General features: G+C 34.5%; 1 protein-coding gene across 1 annotated transcript in view; it reads left to right on the plus strand.

The window, feature by feature from the left end:
• Nucleotides 1-295: 295 nt before the first annotated feature.
• The window catches only part of LOC117339502 (protein RRP5 homolog), a 43,960-nt gene continuing 22,941 nt past the window's right edge, over nucleotides 296-21,314 (plus strand). Inside the window, exons 1-23 of the mRNA XM_033901139.1 lie at nucleotides 296-339; nucleotides 4,694-4,801; nucleotides 5,201-5,338; nucleotides 5,700-5,879; nucleotides 6,059-6,217; nucleotides 6,445-6,556; nucleotides 7,492-7,622; nucleotides 8,029-8,100; nucleotides 8,751-8,852; nucleotides 9,449-9,661; nucleotides 10,154-10,221; nucleotides 10,497-10,553; nucleotides 11,508-11,565; nucleotides 12,393-12,539; nucleotides 12,894-13,073; nucleotides 13,610-13,744; nucleotides 15,711-15,785; nucleotides 16,028-16,219; nucleotides 16,839-16,907; nucleotides 17,197-17,292; nucleotides 18,420-18,639; nucleotides 19,292-19,426; nucleotides 21,138-21,274. Of these exons, the coding sequence (XP_033757030.1) occupies nucleotides 4,712-4,801; nucleotides 5,201-5,338; nucleotides 5,700-5,879; nucleotides 6,059-6,217; nucleotides 6,445-6,556; nucleotides 7,492-7,622; nucleotides 8,029-8,100; nucleotides 8,751-8,852; nucleotides 9,449-9,661; nucleotides 10,154-10,221; nucleotides 10,497-10,553; nucleotides 11,508-11,565; nucleotides 12,393-12,539; nucleotides 12,894-13,073; nucleotides 13,610-13,744; nucleotides 15,711-15,785; nucleotides 16,028-16,219; nucleotides 16,839-16,907; nucleotides 17,197-17,292; nucleotides 18,420-18,639; nucleotides 19,292-19,426; nucleotides 21,138-21,274 (2,766 nt within the window). The 5' untranslated portion in view covers nucleotides 296-339; nucleotides 4,694-4,711. The remainder of the gene's footprint in view (nucleotides 340-4,693; nucleotides 4,802-5,200; nucleotides 5,339-5,699; nucleotides 5,880-6,058; nucleotides 6,218-6,444; nucleotides 6,557-7,491; nucleotides 7,623-8,028; nucleotides 8,101-8,750; nucleotides 8,853-9,448; nucleotides 9,662-10,153; nucleotides 10,222-10,496; nucleotides 10,554-11,507; nucleotides 11,566-12,392; nucleotides 12,540-12,893; nucleotides 13,074-13,609; nucleotides 13,745-15,710; nucleotides 15,786-16,027; nucleotides 16,220-16,838; nucleotides 16,908-17,196; nucleotides 17,293-18,419; nucleotides 18,640-19,291; nucleotides 19,427-21,137; nucleotides 21,275-21,314) is intronic.

Genomic DNA, 21,314 nt, shown 5'->3' on the forward strand with positions numbered 1-21,314 from the left:
GTCTCAGGTTTGATTCATTGCGTCCCAAAATTCCCATTTCGCCCCAAAACCTATTCGCCCCAGAACTGAATAAGGTCCGTTTCTCATTGAGCACCAAATAAACGTGTTTTATTGACTTTGGTTTCGGATTTCCACAATGGAAATAAAGTAAAGTTTTTTGTATTAATAAAGGAAACGTGAACTTCATAGTTATTTTTGTGTACGAACTACAGAATCCGGACTTTATCGGCCGCTGATTCGGTTCTGCTATTATATTTTTTGTAAGAACCTTTGTGATTCAGGCATAAATCCGCGTCTTAAAAATGTTTTAAAATGGCGTTAAATGTGTTTCCCTGTGGTGTAAGTATAAAATACAATATAACAAGATTTACCCATAATCTCATAGATGAATTTGTGATCAAATAGTATCATCAATATCTTGGCTATATAGGGGTCTTATTTAACACGGCTTATACCGAGTTTATGTAGGATATTCATGAGAATGATTCGCCTCATCGATGTAAACAAAAACACGTGGTCTCCTAGCTTGCTTATAGCTAACATTTATAAGGTTACCCGAAATTTTGGAAGTTGACCAAGCTGATCATGAAGTGCTCTTATCATTATCACCCATATTTTTTAAAAACTAAAAACGCAGTCTCTTATCTGTGTCTTAATACTGAATAATAGGGAATGTCAGAATGCGGGGGGGGGGGGGGTTGCAAATATATGGGCAGTTGGATCGATTTTCTAATCCATGTGACCATGACAACACTTGAATAGCCATACATATGTATATGGTATGGAATATTTTTCTTTTTTCCTGTTTTTTTTTTTTCTTTTTCTTGTTTACCTCAGCCCTCTGTTGATCTCCTTTTGATACCCCTCCTCATACGAGCCTGGCTGCATGTTTTTAGGATGTTTAACCCCATAAAATAATGCACCTTTGTCTCAAACCTCGTACACTGTAGCTTGACATCTTTTTTTCAAAAATACATATGCTCAACATTTTCAAAACTTCATGTTAATTATTTGCTATGACAGATATACTTTTTCATAAGTTACAACCGTCATGTTCACCCCATAGTGTCAGCTATTCCACTCAGCAATACCCCTAAACTTGCTATAGTGCACTTATAGATGTACTAAGGTACATGTTATTCCAAACCAACATTTGAACACTGTGCTATTTGCAGATTATGATTTGCCACTTTAAAAGTTTCATCTGTTGAAATATAATTCACCAACATACATGTACATGTAAGCCTGTACATGTACCATCCATGATTATTTTTTACACTGATATCAAATACATATATACAGTCAAACCTGCTCTAACGACCCCCTGTATATAACGACTGCCTGTCTAACGACCGGTTTTAAGATTCCCCGTGAGATTTTACTATGTAACGACCCTCTGTATAACGACTACCTGTCTAGTGTGGCTAACGACCGGTGATTTCGGAACGGCGGTCGCTAATTTGTTTTCTATAGCGACTGATTTCTGTCGGCCATCTTCTGATCTCGGCAGTCATCCCTCATAAAATCCCCGGAAAATTCAGACACATCGACCCTGGCTTGATTATACAAACAAAGGACCACCACAACCCTGGCCTGGGTATATAAACAAAAGACCTCTACCACATGTAAGCCTATAATTACTGTAGCTGCCCTGGCCTGGGGCTTGGTAAGAGAGGAGTCGGGTCACCATGCGTGTCGGTATTACATTACAACCGTGCACAGGTGGCTTCATTTGACACGGTCAGTTAATTTTGTGATTACAACTAGGATACATCACTTCAATAACAAACACTGGTCATATCTGTCAACAAGATTTACTCACATGAAAGCCAATAATGCCTTTCTTAATCGTAGCTGTCGGTACTAGCGTTTGTACTGCCGCCATCTTTAATTAGTCAAGACTAACAAAAAGTCGTAAACAGACACAAATATCCAGATTTCAATTTGGGTCAGAAAAAAAATATTTTGGTTTAAAGACTATAACACAAAATAATTAGTAGTAACACAAATATAATTTATTAATTAATTATTGTGTATTATTTTTCTTTATTTATGAAAGAAAGGGAGATAATTTGATAGATACATATAGCATTACTTCAGAACAAAATATTAAAAAAAAAAATTATCCATAAGACCATTTTGAGTTATATTTTGTGTTTGGGTCCACAAATCATTAAATATTAAACCCTTCAGATTTATAAAGTTTATGCATTTATTTAACTTCTGACTTGTCTTCTGAATGCCCTGTTCAATGACAATTTATTTATGACAGGTTTAAGTAAATTTGTTGGTGCAATAATTTTGACCTGTCTATAAAGGCAACCTGTCTATAGTGACCGTTTTTCTGCCTCCCCTTGGGCGGTCGCTATAGACAGGTTTGACTGTACATTGCTCCAGATAAGGGGCGTACAATGTACTACAAGCGTAATTTATGCCTTCGAATTAGAAAAACCTCCCTAGAAAAAATGGAGACATATATACAAAACTCACATGACTGTAGCTAGCATTAAACCTAAGACTTTGACGCAAGACGCACAAGCTACTGTCACAATTAACATAGCATAGGAACACGTTCATGTACTATTTATGAATGATGCGCAGGACATTTTTTACCGACTGACAATGCCCGGATGAGTCATCTCGGTTTACACTTCAAGGCTTGTTCAAGTGCTGTTTGTCGCTATTGTCTGATAGCAAGTGCTTCTAAGCACTTTATTAACTCAGAGCACTTATGATATAAGGCAAGCTGTTTGAATGGCAACAACCTTAAGATGGCTCAGAGTAAGCTTACAGTACTTTTTAAAACTAAATCATCTGCCAATGAAAGTACATGACGAAATGTATAGACAAAATTTTTACAACAATTTGTAAAGGTAAACATCATGTCAAGAAGCAAAAGGGTGGAACCATTCATTTTCGTATCTGGAATTTTTGAGCAACAGTGATGAACAGATTGTTTTAAGTATGCTTATATTAAAGCCACATACTCCCACCGAAAAAATGTTTTAATTATGCTTATATTAAAGCCACATACTCCCACCAAAGAAATGTTTACATTTCGAGCTCTTTACAGTTTTCAGACTTAATATATACCCAACAAATTATCGTGAATCAAAAACTGGAGGAAAATGTGTATTTATGAAAGTAATATTACGAGAAATTCCCAAAAAATAATAACTGGGTCTAGCAGACCAAGTTTCTATGCAAAATAGTCCCATAATGCAATGGGTGGGTTATCAGTCTATACAAAATGGCAGAACACAGAATGCGTGATCCTGCAAAAACAGGAAATGGTTTGTCGGAACTTATAACTTAGCAAGAGAAGAAAAGGGAATGGACTCAAAATCCGATTTTGCCGGACGTCTATTGGATTGCTGGTTAGCTTTTGAACATTGCCAACTTCACTGATCTTAAATATTTATCCATGTTTTGTTGTATGCATATTGCTACATTTTAAAATTATGTATCTAAATGTATGTTTGTTTATTTTGTTCTGTTATTACGCAAATATTCTGTTAATATGTTTAAATAAAAGTATTATTAGGCAATTTTTCATGTGTTTAAATATAAGCATTATTAGACAAAGTTCACTTATTCTTGATATGTAGATAACGGCCATGTGTGTAGTTTATGTGCAGTGTATGTTGTTATAGCCTCGTTCTCGGCTCCATGACAAATACTGCGATAAAAATAAATGCAGCAAGTTATTTTTATACACTGATGTCTCAAGGACTCCCCCAGTCAAGCGTCCATGCCATGCAGTGGTCATTTTAATGTTAGGAGAGCGTAAATGAGCATCTTGGATTGCCATTAATAGATTTGTGCAACTAGAATTTTAGGTAATTTTGGAGTATGTGGCTTTAAGATGAAACAATATGTTTCACATGACATCATAATGAATCTTGAGTTGAGGATATATGTACAGGTATATAGATATATAGCCTACATGTTTAGGCTGCAATGAAGGAATTCATATCGAACCGTCTTAGAAAAGTTGATATCTACAATGAATGTATATATAGCTACATGTACAGTCGAACCCGGTTATATTGAAATGCTCGGGGAATTGAAAAATACTTCAAATTAACCGGTTTTCAATATAACCTGGATCCAGCCTTTTGCGGACATATTTCAGTAAGCGCTACGTCAAACAACACACCATTGTTCCATATAATTAATCGACATTTTACTAAGTCAGTATTTACAATCAATTCCAAAATGATAGTAGTTTCATAGTTTATTAGAAATAATGTTAAATTCGATGGGAGAAGTATTCAACTGTTGCTTGTTTGTGTTTACGTTGAGTTCCTGGACACACGTTAGAACAGTTTCCGGTACATCCGGACTACTTTCCAAGAACTACTGTATGAAATCGGACCTGTGCGTCGGTGATAGATGGATTTTCACAAATTGTTTGAGGGTCGTTGTCAATATCACTGTTCGCGTTACGTTTTTATGATTGTCTGTGATCAAATCCCTATGAATGGCCTCATCATTTGTAATTGTCTCACGTGTAGTTAAATGAGAGTAAATTTCGATTGTATGAATGTATTGGCATTATATACAGAGATATTGAGAGTAATATATATTTTATACTAGGGAAATATGTAGACATTATTTTAATTGGCATTAAGTTCTAACTACTAACCATTGTTTATATGATTATTTTGATAATGAAATATTTTCTTTTCAGTAAAGTAAAGGAAACAAAATGGAAGAAAACTTCCCGAGAGGTGGTAGCTCAAAAAGAGTTAAAAAAGACTCTGCCCCTGTTAAAGTAGATGATGCAGACCTTTTCCATGTAGGTATCAATTTAAATTAAGTATGACATATTTTGGTATATTGTTACCAAACAATAAATATTACATATTGAATTTCCTGTAATTATGTCATTTGATATCTTCATTTATTGACTTTTAAGTGCATTTCAATTAAGTTACACTGTCAAAAAACCACTTGTGCTCTTTCTGATAATGATATGTATAATTGTGAAGCTCAATTTGTATGATTACTAAAGACACACTGATTTGAGAAATCTACAGCTGCAACATGTACCAATTTATACTGGACATCAAAGGAAATTCTTGAGTGGATGATTTGAAACTATGACGATCTAGTATCTACTATAAATTTAAGGGCAAACATAATCTATAAGCATTAGAATGGTTTAGTTTTACTGAGGAAGTTGTTGCTATTTCAGTCAGAAGAATCCGAAACACCAAAAAAGAAACGAAAGAAAGAATTTGGAAAAGAAAATGTTGCTAAGAAAGTGAAAGTGACCCCTAAGAATGATATATCTGAGAAAATTGTAGAAAGAACATGTGCCTTGAAGAAAAATGTAAGTACATGCATGTTTCCTGTTTTAACACCCAAAATTACGTAAATGTAAGTTTCTGGTTTTTTGATAAAATTTTGTCTGAAGCAGTCTTTTGTAACTTTTGTGAAGGGAAACTGAATATTGTATAGTGTTTATTTTGATTTGTCATGATTTGCCATGATGACTGAAACCAAATTGAGCTAAGCAGGCCCTTTGAATCTCTTGCTTAAAACGATATTTTGAAGTTTTGATAAATTAATCTACCTCTGGCAGGGGGGGAGGTTATCAAATCGGATGCAGTATCTTGAACAATGTACATAGTGATCCCAACTCTACTGTTTCAATGTACTGCGATGTTACATGGCTTATCTTACCCTTGTAGATGGTGAGCAATGGGATGCTGTTGATGGGGAGTGTAACAAAAGTAGAAGACTATTCCTTGTGTGTGGGACTTCCCAATGGCTTGTCGGGCTCTGTCCAAATCACTCACATCTCTGATGCTTACACACAGCTTCTCCAAAAACTGACAGAGGCCTCTTCTAGTGAATCTGCAAATGCTCTGGTGAGTTACTGAGAAAAATTTGGTATCAACTTCTTGCAAGAAAATTAACATTTATGTAGTTTCAATATATATATATATCCTGATTCCATTAAAATTCTACAGTGTCTTAAATTTGCTAAGTATGAATGGCTTGTTTTTCCAAGCAAGTGTAACATGTATGTGGTCAATCTTTTGTTCAGGATGTCCCCAGTCTTCACGAAATATTCCGTGTTGGTCAGTTACTGCCGTGCAGGGTGTTTGAGACGTCCGCTTTTAAGAAAAAGCATAATTTCAAACTGACCATCAATCCAAGGGAGATCAATGAGGGTATGGTGGCCAGTCACATCAAGAATGGTATGGTAAGTGAAATAATTTGTTGTCGTCCAGATGACAGACTGTTGGAACAGAGATATTCTTTTTTTGTTATCTTGACTATACTTATTTCTGAATCACTGAAAATGTCATACCTTCAGAAATATTGATAAATTAAAGTTATTAAAGGAAAAATTGACATTTATAGATTTCCAGAAGAAAAACATTGATAGAAAAAGCATCCTTCACAGGGAAAAATGTCTTTTTCCTACAGGTACTGCATGGCTGTATACAGAGTCTGGAGGATCATGGTTATGTGGTGGATATTGGTATCAGTGGAACCCGAGCCTTTCTTAACCACTCAGATGCTGAGAAGTTCAACAATGGTAAATCATTGATCAGTACTACTGTATGTCAATAAGCACATCTGCCCCTATAGGCACATCCCACTATTTTTCGGGAATAGAGGATGGGTGCACAAATTGAAACATATAAAAAGTTCTTTATACCTCACTGATCTGCCAATATAATCTCCAGTCTTTTAACCAAAGTCTCTGGATTGTTTTAGCTACATAAATGTTTTAAATGAAAGAAAAGAGTCATCTTTTCCTCCCAGATTTTGCATGGAAAATTTCCCCTGTATATGGTTTTATTAAGCACACCCCTTTTGTAAGTGCACAGTGTGCTTATCAAGTCAAATACGGTATTTAAAAATTGGTCCATAGCTGTGGCCTTGTCTTGAATTGTTGTGTTAATATAATTTTCTCACAAATCTGTAGGCTTTATAGAGTAGATATATTATATCTGGTATAATCTGGTATATTAGGTATGAGTTATGTTAGACTTGCTTGTGACTAAGATCAGGATCAGGATTTAGTATTAAAATCAACTATCTTGTATGATCTTTCCAAAACCATCTACTAAAAGATGATGCTTTTTAACCCACCTCATCAGAAGGTAGATTGTTCAAATCACCTTTCGTCAACAGTCAATCAGGCAGCCATTTTGAACTTTTGTTATTGAAAATTGTTTTCATTGTTTCTCAGAAAGTTCTTCATAGAGCTTTCTCAAATTTTATATGCAAGTTGCCCTTAGTCTCCAGTTATGCATATTGAAATTTGCATTGTTAATAATAAATGCTATTTTCAATGATCTGACATGAATTGCCCATGACACTATACACCAGGTGTGAAAAAAACCTAATGTCTACCAGCACCTCAAAGTTCAAATTCAAGCCACACTAATTTAAGATTATGAATTGTTTGTAGTTCAATTTTAGAAAGTAGGAAACTTTTGTAAATGATGGCTTTGAACTTCACAGGTGAATCTCTCCATGTTGGTGAAGCGGTTCGCTGCTTAGTGACCACTGAAGGTGATGGGTCGGAGGATGTTGGAGAGAGTCTACGAGTAGTCAAGGTCTCTATAGACCCCAAAAAAGTGTCCAAATCACAGGTGAGTCAATGAGTAATAAAGGTCTCCATAGATCCAAAAAAGTGTCCAAATAACAGGTGAGTCGATGAGTAATCAAGGTCTGTAGACTCCCAAAAAAGTGTCAAAATCACACGTGAGTCAATAAGTAATCAAGATCTTTGTAAACAAAAAAAAGTCGCCAAATCACATTTTTTATAAAATGATTTTCTACTTAAAGAAATGAAAAAAAAAGACAGAATTCATCATCAATATTTTGTAGAATACAATGTTTGAAACAGCTCCATTCTGTCCTGATCTAAGTTTGTGTGTAGTTCATAATAAGTTTGTGTTCAGTTTGTAATAAATTTGTGTGGCATTTGTCATTGATTTGTGTTGTGTTTTTCACATGTTTGTGTTGTGTTTGTAATTGATCAACATTTTGTTACAGCTGGGAAGCTCAGTGAGACTACCATTAACATGTATTGTGCCAGGAATGAAAGTCACAGCTAAAGTAACGAAGGTAAATATCTTAAATATGTTACAATGTGTTACAAAATATATGTGATTCAGTAGAAACAAAACTAAAGGTAATTATGTGATTCAGTAGAAACAAAACAAAAGGTAGTTGTAACTTCATCTTCAATTGTTACACTGTATTCAATTTGATTCTGATACTGCTGCAGCAGTAATTAAGTTGTAATATCAGAAAATCTTACTTAAGGTGACATTACAGACATAGATCGTATATGGAAGCTGTGTACTGAACAATTCATTATGAGATTCCATCTGTCATCAGCAGACAAATTTAAAAGAAACAATTTAGCCAATTGTTGAATTCATATTTGAGAATAGTTTTTAGTATTAAATTGGTGACTTATCCATGTTGTCTTTTGATATGTTAATAATCGGTTACAATTTTTGGGGCCGCGGTGGCCGAGTGATTAAGGTGTACCAACACTTTATCAATAGCAATCCACCTCTGGGTTGCAAGTTCGAAACCTACGTGGGGCAGTTGCCAGGTACTGACCGTAGGTTGGTGGTTTTTCTCCGGGTACTCTGGCTTTCCTCCACTTCCACCTGGCACCCTGGCTGTTAATAGGACCTCAAACAAAACAAACCAAATGGTTACAATTTACATTACATCCTTCTCACTCATGTGTTGAATTGTAGGCTGATGAGGATAGACTGCTGGTAAAATTTCTTCAGTTCCGTGGACACATCCACTGTTCTCACCTACCTAAGCCAGCCATGACTTACAAAACTCGACCTGAGGTATGTATGATTATTTGTTACTTTGTACATGTATAGAAATGTCGGTTTTTCTCACTTCAGTCCACCAAAGTGCTGTTACAGTACGTAGATACTACATGTTACTGTTATATACTCTTTAGTATGGCTAATGTTTCGCTTATGTCCTTGTCAGATCTAGTTCCTGGGTATTAAATTTTGTGCAACCATGGCTTGTAAATATTATAAATAAATATTATAATTGTAGTGAATAGTTATTGTAAATATTATATTACAATAAGTGTTTATTGGATATTTATGTCAAATTTGTACTAAAATCCCAGGCTGGTGAAAAAATCAAATGTGTCATACATTAAATATATTGTATGATGTGGAAATTTCTGTTACACTGCAAAAGTTTAAACAAAAACAGGTCAAATGTTGAAGTGATCTTAGTGTTAAACAAAACTTACACTACTTTTATATATCAGTTTCTGAAACGAATATAAATAAAAAAAAAAAAATATGAAATTTCTTCCTATTTTGACTACTGTATTACTTATTACTTTCTTTAACACATTTTAATGCAAAATGAGTATTACAAAAATGCAGGAAACATAATAGTCATCTTGTTTTTTCAGATTGAAGCTGTTGTTTTATATGTTAATGGAAGCACGAAGATTATCTCCCTTTCTGCTCTACCTCACCTGGTTGACTATTCCGGTGTTGCGACGGAGAATCAGTTTGGCTCACTCCAGCGTGGTGATATCCTTACGAATGCAACTGTGACCAATGTGGACAGTCATGTTGGAGTTTATTTTTCACTGGACGATGGCGTAAAAGCTTTCTGTGATGTAAGGAGATAAAATTCAGAAAATAACAATTTAATTTGAAAAAGACAAATTAAAATGTTTTAAAGTTTAATATTAAGAAGTATAATTTTTGGAAATTGCATGGTGGATAGTTTTGTACTGTTGTGCTAAATTTACTTTCTTGTTTGAATATGATATAGCATATAGCTGGTTACTTCCATACAAGGATAATAAGACACAAAAATCTAGACATGGATGCAATAGCTATTATCGATCTATATTGTTATAAATCTGGATCGCAAACTTTGAATCAGAGTAAATTTAACTTCCTTGATTTGTTTAAAACTGTTTGAAAATTTTGAAAATTAAAATCTGCTGCTGCAAGCAATGCTGACAATTAGAAGTTATTAATGAAAGTCAAACTGTTTAACAAAATGTTTATTTAACTTCACATAGTATGTAAATTACACAATCCTATTGTCTATTTGATGTTTTCACTCCCACATTGTAATTTTGTTCTGACAATTCTTTCAGATTCCAAATCTCAGTGACAGTTTGGTTGAAAATGTCAAAGACAACTTCAAAATCGATGACATTCACAAGTAAGAGCTTTTTCTTCTATATTTGATATAACCTTGGAAGAAAAAAATATAAGAAAGGTGTAGAATAGAAAACGTTTTTTTTATATGAAATATTTTCTTCATATTGACTATATATGACTAAATAAATCATGTTAGTAACACAACCAGCTGAATTGGATTTTTTGGGGACTTCACTCTGCAATCTTCATCAGACAAACATAAAAAAAATCACCTTGACCTCTATTTGATGACCTTGATGTTCATCAGGCTGTTAAATATGATTTTCATCATTCTAGGTGTCGTGTAATGGATTTCAACCCTGTGGACAATCTGGTGATAATCAGTCTGAAGAAGTAAGTGTCCTGTTCCAGATCCTGACCAGAGAATCTTTAGTTAAGACATGTATCGGTAGCTCAGAGTTATAACATCTTCCTTTTGCATTATTTTCATGCTGGTATTGGGTAAAAGCACCAGTAAATATTCCAACGTCGGGCTGTTGTTTACCAATTCCCAGGCTATAGTCAACAATGGTGACAGAGGGATAGGAAAGTGTCATCTATGTTGTATTTGTGTATTTCGGAATATATTGTAACATCATAAATAGCCACACAAAATGTTGGATATACTGACCTTTAACACTATTCATTGGTTGTATATAGGTGCCTGCAATTAAATTTGAATCCAGAATAAGTTGTTGCAAACTGGGGACAAAATGACCATTTAGCCTGTCTAGTAATGTTACTTGCCCTCATCACAACCACAGATTTTCTGCAAATACTATTCACACTTCTGCATCAGAAACATTTTGTGGTTCAAAATATCCCTGTATTAAGTACCATATACCATACACTTATTTCATGGGTCAAAATCTTTGCAAATTTTATTTAAGACAAAAGAATTCAAATTTAATGAAACGTGAATATTGCTCCCAACATCAAAGTACAACCTGTTTAACATGTGAATGTTGATATAATATATCACAACCGAAAAGAAAAGCATGCAAACACTAAATGTGAGTATGTTTCAATGAGATTGAATAACGATGTATGCTCATTAATGCAAAATATTATCCCTGCAAAAATAATCCTCTATATGGTATCTACGGTTACCATAGATTTCTGTCAAATTCTATTGTTGTTATGATGTCATAAAAATATTGAAATCAAGATGCTGTTATGCTTACCTGGTATACTGTTGGAACAAAGAGATATTAGTAACCCTGAAAATATGACTGAAAAATGTTGATATCCATCAGTGTCACAATACCTTAAATGTTCTTATAAAAAATATCCACCTTTTTATTGTAGGTCCATCTTTACAAAATTTTTACAGTTTCAAGATATATTACCAGGCACAACTTTAGAGGTGAGTATTAATTTAAAAGTAGCAGAGTAATTATAGCATGTGACCCTCTCTCTCTAGGTTCCAGCGATGCAATTTGACAGGAAGGAATTCATGACTTATTACTGATTTGTATAAGGATAATGTTTTATTTTATGAAGAGCAAACTTTTAAACTTTTGTCCATTTTGATTTTACCAATACGGGCTAAATATACCTTGACTGGAAATTTACAGGCATACAGTTTACAAAGGGTTAGCACGGGCCTTGAGAAAGCCTTGAATTTTGACTTGGGCCTTGAAAAACCTTGAATTTCATTCTGGGCCTTGAAAAGCCTTGAAAATTGGTTTACAGCCTTGAAAAATCCTTGAATATTAAGGTTTCATTAGAATAAGTGAAACCCTGGCCACTGACCATTTGGACTCAACTGTGTCTATGCCGCCTCCCCTGCAGACGTTAATAATTACCATGTCAAATTGTATTTTGATCAAGTGGATAGTTTTGTTCTCTTGTTCCCTCTCAAGCTGACTTAGATGACAGGAAAATATGGGCTTGGATATTTAATTAGGACATTGAAAAAGCCTTGAATTTGTTTTGACATAATCTGTATAAACCCTGTTAATACAAAACTGCTTGTAATCCATACAGCATGGGATGCTCTAAGATGGTACTGCATATTTACTACAACTTACAACTTAAAGAAATCTCTAGTTTTACCAGCAATAGTCCTATGTTTGTCCATCGCTATATCAATTTCTCCCCTAAGTGTATATGTACTCCATTCTGAGGTCTAGAGGCGTCCCTTAAACCTGTCGCCAATACACAACACATATGTATTTCTTTCTTCTTCAGTGTACTGTCCATCAGATCCATGAGAAAGGTGTGTCCGTGAATATCACCAATCGTCTGTCTGGCTTCATCCCAAATCTCCATCTTTCTGATTTCCCATTGAAATACCCGGGTAAAAAGTTTACTCCAGGCACTACAATCAAGTGTAGGGTAAGTACTGCTGCACTAAGTCAAGAGTATGTCTGGGTAACCAAGAGGCCCAAGGACTTGATATTGGGCCAGTAGCATGCTTCTAAGTTTGATCAAATGACTGACCTTGATCTACTTTCAAGGTCACAGGGGCCAAATGTGTTAAATGTTGGTTGAAAAGGAAAACATCATCTACCGGTGAACATTTCAGAACTAAGGCCCATGTGCCTCTTTGTTTAACAAGTGAACTCCTCAAAGTTTAATATTTTCATGATAAAATGTAAACTATCACTTATGGATATTAACTGCATTTTTTTTATAAATTTAAAAATTACATGATTAATTTGTATACAGATCTGATGAATTTGTGTGCAGGTTTTATTGGTGAACATCAAGAAGAAACAGGTGTTGCTGACTAGGAAGAAGTCCTTGGTGAATTCTAAACTACCCATTCTCACAAGCTGGAGCCAGTTAGAACGTGATCAGGTTCTGGATGGATTTATTTGTAGTATAACGGACAAAGGGGTGCTGGTCGCCTTTTACAATAACATAAAGGTAGGAACTCTCAATATACTCACTACTACCTGTTGATTCCATTAAAACACCAGTTAAACATTAAAGGTTTAGGCCATTAAATATGGGAGCTTTCATTGCAATAAACAAAACTAATGGTTTATTTTAAATAATTTTAGTTGGTTTTCAGCAATATATTAATGCATGGCTTGTTGATGACATCAACAGACTGATGGAACTGTTTTAAGTAGATAAACATATTTAACCTCTCCAGTCTAGGAAAGAAACTGGAGGTTTTACTTTTGTATGGATATATATGTAGATAATAACTAGAGGTTACTACTGTCCATATGATATTCCTATTAAATGTGATTACACTGTACACTTTTTCTGTATATTGTATTTTCATCACCGTGCCAATTCTGGTCAATCCTGTAATAAATCTGAGTATGCCAAAACGAGCATGTTTGTTAACTGAGTTCATTTTATGAAAATCCTAGAATTATTTTAATATGAATAAGGTCAACAAATTATTATAATGTGAAACATAGAACATGAGGTTGTTTACATGTTGACAGGGATGGGTTCCACGGAGGGAGCTTAGTGAAGAGAACATTCCCTTCCCAGAGAAAGTCTTCATCATGGGCCAGGTGGTTAAGTGTCGAGTTTTGAACTGGGATGAGGAATCCAGTAGACTAACTCTCTCCTTCAAGGTGAGTGTAAAATAGATTCACTTTTCTAAGAACTCGCCTTCATTTTTCATAATGAAGGTTTTCTCCTGTTTTCTTTCAGCTTGATATTTCCATCAGTTTATGGCTGGGCTAATCCATAAAATGCCAACCAGGAAAATTGCAGGTTTTTCAAACAAAAACCACCAACGGAAGTGATTTGATACAAAATATACCGTAAATATTCGGGTATAGTGCGCACTCGCGTATAGTGCGCAGGTACGTTTTTGAGGTTCATTTTCAAAAAAAAAAAAAAATGTTAATTTTTTTTTTTTTTCAATTTTCAACTGAGCGGTAGATGAATTCTAAAGCATAAGATGATAGGAATTTGTAACTTATGAAAGCTTATTTACAATGTACCACATTTAATGGAATCACCGGTCAGATTTGACACATTGGATTGACAGGTTGTTTACATTATACCGCCACAGGCCTAGTCAGCTTGCAAATTGTAGCGGTCCCATCTACGCTGTTGTACCAACAAAATAATTAATCCTACCCTCAATTACCTTGTGATTTTCACACAGGTATGGTCTCTTGTGGTATCTTTCCACGAACATACAAAGCTAATTAAGCTCAATTATAACAAGATTGACTAGTAAGCTGACTGCTACGTAATGTAACACAGGCCGCCATTTTGTATACAGTACAGTACGGAAACAAGTCTGCAGTCGTCGTGCTGGTCACAACTTTTATATCAATGAATTAACATGTGTAATGGATAAATCTAAAGTGCAGACGATAAATAAGAGTAACCCGGTAGTTTTCACAGTCATATTGTATTTTATATGGCCAGTTGGTCAGTGACTGCTGCACGAGATCAAGGCATTAGTGTTACCCGTGCCTAATTGCGCATGAGTTTGTTACAGCTTCCGTAAATAAACAAGTTGAACGTTATCAGTTTCTGGCAACATTCTGGATTTATAAGGTGATTAATTTAGAAGTATGAAATAACTAAGTACTGCTTTATCATTTCAAGTTTTGTTTGACGTTAATTGAGATGTTATACATCGTTTTGGACCTGAATACGGAGCATTATGGGAACATGCTCAAGTGAGATCGTATGTGTACGGAACTAGATAAATCCATGTAGTTGCTGATATATACACAATTTCAAGGAATTAAACATTAAAATAACTATTCATTTCTTTGATTATTTGTTAACATCTACTTTCTTAATGCTTTATATATGTTATATATATATATAAGTATTAAATCAATCCTGCTGTGAAAGGAAACGATCACAAATCTAAGTCAAATCACATTCATTCTGACTGGGAAAAGGCTTGTACTTGCGTATAGTGCACAGTGGTCTTTTTCACTTGTCAATTTTTGAAAAAAAGTGCGCACTATACGCGAATATTTACGGTAGGTAGTGTTGGGAATTGGTTTCACTTCCAGAATTGATAATCAGGAACTCGAAATCGATCAATTAGTGTTAATAAACAGTTTTCTAAATTTAGCACAGAATTGCCCTTTTGTAGAAAATGTATGTTTATTACATGTCTTGCCCTTTGTTATCAATATTTTTAATACCAAAGACAGCATTTAACAGTAACTGTTGTTAAATTCCCTTTATATATAATTAATTTTATGTAAACAACCGATAAATATATCAGTAAAATAAAAGATCAACTGCTTCTTGGAAAGTTAATATTACAAAAATGGGCGAAGTTTCAGGTTTACATACACCCCCAGAAATTTCCGATTAATTGCCTTCTCAAAATCGTTGTCAATGATCAATTTTATTATGTTTTTTATTCCCCTCAGATTTTTGATTATTTTCTATCATTGGCCCAGCAATACAAATAGGACCTTATATATCTTATAAGACACATTTTATCTTGCACTCGCCATGCATAGAATGTCTTCATGTCTTGAATTCTCTTTTTGGGTATATATTTTACACTGGAATAGCCCTCTCGTTAATTGGATTACATTTTTCCGACAGGGTACACAAATTAAGCTGACACCATTTGGCAAGAACAGAGTTGTGGAGGTTCCAGATGGCTTTGAGATTGGAATGGTAAGTTTCAAATTCTTATTTAAATCAAGATATTTCTACATTAGCTGTTCAATACCGAAGATGGAGGAAGGGGAAGGAAAAATGAAACATTTTTGATATTTCTGGTTTTCCACAGAACTCCAATGCAAACATTTTAAAGCATCTTATTATAAGCATTTCAAAACATCTCAAAATGAATGTTTCACTTATTGGTAATTCATCAATTTACTAAATAAATCTCTTTCATCTTGATGCTTAAACAGCTGGTGGATGGGAAGGTGCAGTCGGTGACAAAGACAGGTGTGAATGTTACACTAGAACCAACAGGTGTGGAGGCATTCCTGCCTCGTAATCACCTGTCTGACAATCTAGATTGCTGCGACCTGCTGATGACTCACTACAGAGAGGGCGTCGCCCTCAAAGAACTCATGTACCTCAGTAAAGAGAGTGTTCTGGTATCCTTGTCTCTGTAGACTGTATAGTGTCAAGTTTTTCTCCTCTCACTTAATCATGGAGGTTTTACCTGAATGATATTTATTCGGGAGTATAGTGCATCTTTTATGGATTCAACACTTAAGGAGGATTGGTTAATGAAGTAAGGATGATCAGGCCCCAGTTTCATCAATATTCTTAATAATTTAATAGTATTAAGTAATTTAAGAAAAGTTCCCTAAGATTTCAATATTTCTTTAAATGAAATAATGCTTCCCTAATCATAATGTGAAAGATTTTAAAAGTTAAGGAACTTTGTTAAGTTGAAGAATGTTGTTAAAATCAGGTCCTCTTTTGATAATGTATATAAGATATATTGCACTACAAAAGTAAAATGAGAAGTATTGCTTGCCTCAAATTATAGGAAGTCAGAACCAAGGAAAAGTTGATCCTGAAAATATATCATAATTTTACGAAGTTTTAATCTATAGCAAAACCCAGAACAGTTTCATTAATTGTCAGCTAGGACATTCTAAATATTATATATTGCTGGTAAAATGTAGATTACTAGACAGTGTTAAACTAAAATTACTGGGTATGGCACATGTTAAAGGACAACTGTATTCCTTAGCTAGTGAATAGACCGTCTCTCATCGTAAGTCAATGTGTGACAACACGGATCTGGTCGTGTCCGAGTTTGATAAGCTACAGGTGAGTAGTCATCAATTTATTGACACTTGATTAAAAATACATGGTATATTTTAATTACTTTAAAGTATTCCAGATTATTGATATCAATAGGTTTAAACATATTTTGAATCATCTTTTTTTTTTCATTGATCATGGAATGCAATTTGAGTATAGTGCTAAAATTGGCATGTTTTGAAAGTTATCCTATTCATCTTGAGTAAAATGTGTTATGAACATTACTCTTCACCTAATATCATCAGACATTTCTCTAAACTGGAGTATGATGATTTTCATGTTTTACATTTAACAGCCTGGCTTGCTCATTCCTGGAAGTATAACACGACTGATGGATTATGGTATATTTGTGGAGTTCCCAGGAGGGATGAGAGCATTGGTACCTAATAAGGTAAAGGAATACCAACCTATATTTAGATGTATATGGATTGATTGATATGGAGAATTGAATCTTCACTGTAATTATGATATGCTATAATTAAGAATGTTTCCTATACACACAATATTCATTAATTCAAGGTGTTGTTGCTGTTGACAAGATTTATTTACCGTGTTTTCCTTCATCAGGTTTTTACCGGTAGTACCAAATAGGTATATGATGTTGTATAATGGAATGTTATTGAATCTCAAGTGAGTTCCTAAGATGGTGGTTGTCGCTCCCTTCAAACATAAAAACCGATTATTTTTATGTTTTTACAACTGTAACAAATGTAAAATTAATACCTGAATGGTTTTGTCAATCATTGACAATATAATTTATAAGAATTTATCGCAAATGAAGAGTTCCCATCTCATTTTAACAGAAAGTACATTTACATACTATATGAAGAATCACAGTTCCGCCATCTTTGATCCAAGTGGTATGTTTGAAAAAACAATTCACAAGAACCAGATCGGTTCTGCTGGTACAGAATAGGGCGTTTCATTATGAGCACAGCAGATTTGTTCCAGTACCAGTGGTACAGATCCGATAAATGAATGCACGGTTAGTTTCTTTGGTTAGGACGTGCTGGGATTTTTTATGCCACTAAATTTTCACAGGTTGGAGTAATTATTTTATCTAATGGCATTTTCCTTTCATCTGTCTGTTGTAAACTTTTATTGGTTAGAAAGGAGTTTCTCACAGTTTGTCCAATCTCATTGAAACTAGATATTAGGCTTTATAATTATGTAATCAACTGTTCTCACCTCCAGGAAAGGACATATTGGATTTAGTCGTTTTTTAATGACTTCAGGTTTTTGTTCCTTACAGCAGTTTAATGATTTCAGTAAGACCCCTCACTCATCTCTGGAACTTGATAATTATGCTTTATCTTAATGACTTGCACGGTTCTTTTTAAACAAATTGAGATTTAAAAATTCATGTACATGTAATACTGCAATTTATGTAACATGCAGTGTAATACGAAAATGTAATATACAGTGGATCCCTGATTATTATAATATTCTATTTTCCAAAGAAAAATTTAAAGTAAGTTTGACATGAGACTTAACGATTTACCATAACATTAATTTCAGTATGCTGCGGACACTTCGGTTCGCAACACCTCAGTCCTGTATGCTGTGGGTCAAGCTGTGTGTGCCAAAATCCTGCAGGTGGACAGAGAAAAGTCTCGCATCCTAGCCTCTCTCCGAATGAATGACTGTTACCATGGTGATACAGATATCGGAATAAACCTCCTGAAAGATATGCTACGGGAGATGGATATGGTCCAAAAATTATCAAAAGAGACTGACGGTAAGTATGAATAATCAGATATCTGAATATTATAAATGTCACATTTTTATACATTCTTTAATGGAAAAAAAAAACAAGATTTGTTTATTGCTTTATTATTAGTTCCCTACCAGTAAAATTGGGGGTTTATATAAGTTTCATGTACATTCTGTGTACATATTATGTATCTAACCCCAAAGTTTGTCAGCACTCTAGCGGCTTCCTTAAGAAATGTTCATAAAACTTCATACAGTGATTAAGGATCATCATAGTTATCTCATGATAGGTTCGAGTTCCAGGGATTTTGGGTCAAGATCAATGTCACTATTACTATTTTTAGCTGGGGTCGGTTTGGGGCATGTATTGCTTTTAAATTAGCAATATCAAGTATGCTTGGTTATTTGTAAAGTTTCCAAAAGCAAGGTTGCTGGAGAGGTACAGTAGAGTTTCTGATGATATGATTGCCAGCATTGGAAACAGTTCTACCACAAATACAATGAATGATGTATTCCTTAATCCTAAGCTGCTAGAAACAGTTGTACTATAATTGCTAGTAGGAAAAATGTCACATAATTATTCTGAGATGTCTGAGGTGTTTCTGGCTAAATTTAGAACTATGACAGAAATATGTAAACTTTTCAAGGCATTACTATTGCATTACTTTGATTGACAGGAAAGAAGAAATTATGGAAGCACCATGTGGGGGAAGTCTGTACTGGCAAGGTCACAGAGGTCACAGAAATTGGCCTTCTGTGTGTGTTGGACAGTGGTTGTAAAGCCGTGATCACAAATCATAACGTCGATTCAAGTAAGTTCAAAGGTCAAGGTTATATATAGGGTCAGGGTCATGGAAGTCCCGAAAATAGGTGTGCTGTGTGTAATGGAAAATGGTTACTGTACTTGTAGATATTTTAGCGTACTCATATTTAAGCGCTCTAAGGGTGTGTAGACTTATTATAATAAGTACACTCTTTAATTCATGCAATTGTCACAAGAATATTTTAAGATTAGCAGTAATACACTTTTTGTGTCGCCTTTGAAAAAGGAGACATATAGGTATTACTTTTCGGCGTCGGCGTCGTCCGGAAAATGGTTTTCGTGCGATAACTTTAGTAGTTTAGAAAGGATTAATTCGAAACTTCATGGGAAGGTTCATTACCATGATAGCTCGGACAAGTTCGATAACCAAAATTATTCGCACCATTTTAAAAGAGTTATGGCCCTTTAATTTTTTGCGAAAATGGTTTCCACTCAATAACTTGAATAATTATTACTGGATTAATTTGAAACTGCATGGGAAGGTTCGTAACCATAATACTGTGGACAAGTTCGTTAACCAAATTTATTCGGACCTTTTTTTATTCAAGTCCTAATTTTAAAGAGTTATGACCCTTTAATTATTCGCATACACAGGCGACACCTCCACTTCCGTGGAATTCTTGTTTGAAACAAATTCATACCATCCAAACTTTGAAATCCCTTCAGACTGACATATAATGCAAAACGAAACCATTAGAGCAATGTCGGACTACATAGATCATGTGATCATTCCATACCTGGAAAACGTCCGAGATCAGCTGCTACTGAATGCATCTTCACAGCCTCTTTTATATATATTTGATGTATATAAACCTCATTGTGAGAAAGATCGTAGACCAATTTGTTGTGTATGCAAAATGACAGGTGGGAGAAATTTTAGCACTGCACTTGAACAAGTGCAATGACTTGAGTGTGAAAGGTGCTAATATTAGAACACCACCAAAAAAATAAGTACACGTACAGTATATTAAAGTCGTCTTGTAGATGATGTTCAAAAGTTAATTTAAAAATTGTATAATAAGGGTCATCGTCATAGAGGCTATTCTAGATTTTTGTTCAGATGGTAGTTACAGGCCATCATCACAACAGGTAACAGGATAGGTAAATATGGTATAAATTATTTGTATGATTAAAAATGTCAGTGTAGACGATCATCTTAATTCACAAACAGTGTAGAGGTTAACTTGTAGAGGTCAAGGTCATACCTGCTCTAACAACAATGGTATATTTGATTGAGTGCATGAATTGGAGCTTAAGAGCCACTGTCATATATCAGGTACTGAGACTGAGGCCACAAATACTGCTGTAGATTAGATATGATTTCAACTTCATAACTAGTTTATCTTCAATAATCACATATTTGACAATACAACACATTTAATATAGTTTCTGTACATTATAGAGTTGCCAGGTGTATGATAGAGAATAATGACAGATGTAAAATCAGTCTTTAAAATCACAATGACAGATGTAAAATCACAATGAAAGATGTAAAATCACAGTAATAGATGTAAAATCAGTCTCTGAAATCACAATGAAAGATGTAAAATCAGTCTCTAAAATCACAATGAAAGATGTGAAATCACAGTGAAAGATGTAAAATCACAGTAAAAGATTTAAAATCACAGTGAAAGATGAGAAATTCTTACGTCATTGTCAGTATCTTGAATTGTTGAATTAAAAATAGTTTCCTTTTACAGATGTAGATTTAGTCAAAGGAGACGAGGTGAAAGGACTGATCACTTATCTAGACATGGAGGATGAGTGTGTTGAGTTATGTACACTGAAGGATGTGGTCAAGGGATTTGTCAACTGGAAGGGTCCTCCAGCCGCCAAGGTGAAGGTCACTCTATCACGATACTGATACAGTACTTCAG

This window comes from Pecten maximus, chromosome 12 (genome assembly GCF_902652985.1).
Source record: "Pecten maximus chromosome 12, xPecMax1.1, whole genome shotgun sequence".
Taxonomy (NCBI): domain Eukaryota; kingdom Metazoa; phylum Mollusca; class Bivalvia; order Pectinida; family Pectinidae; genus Pecten; species Pecten maximus.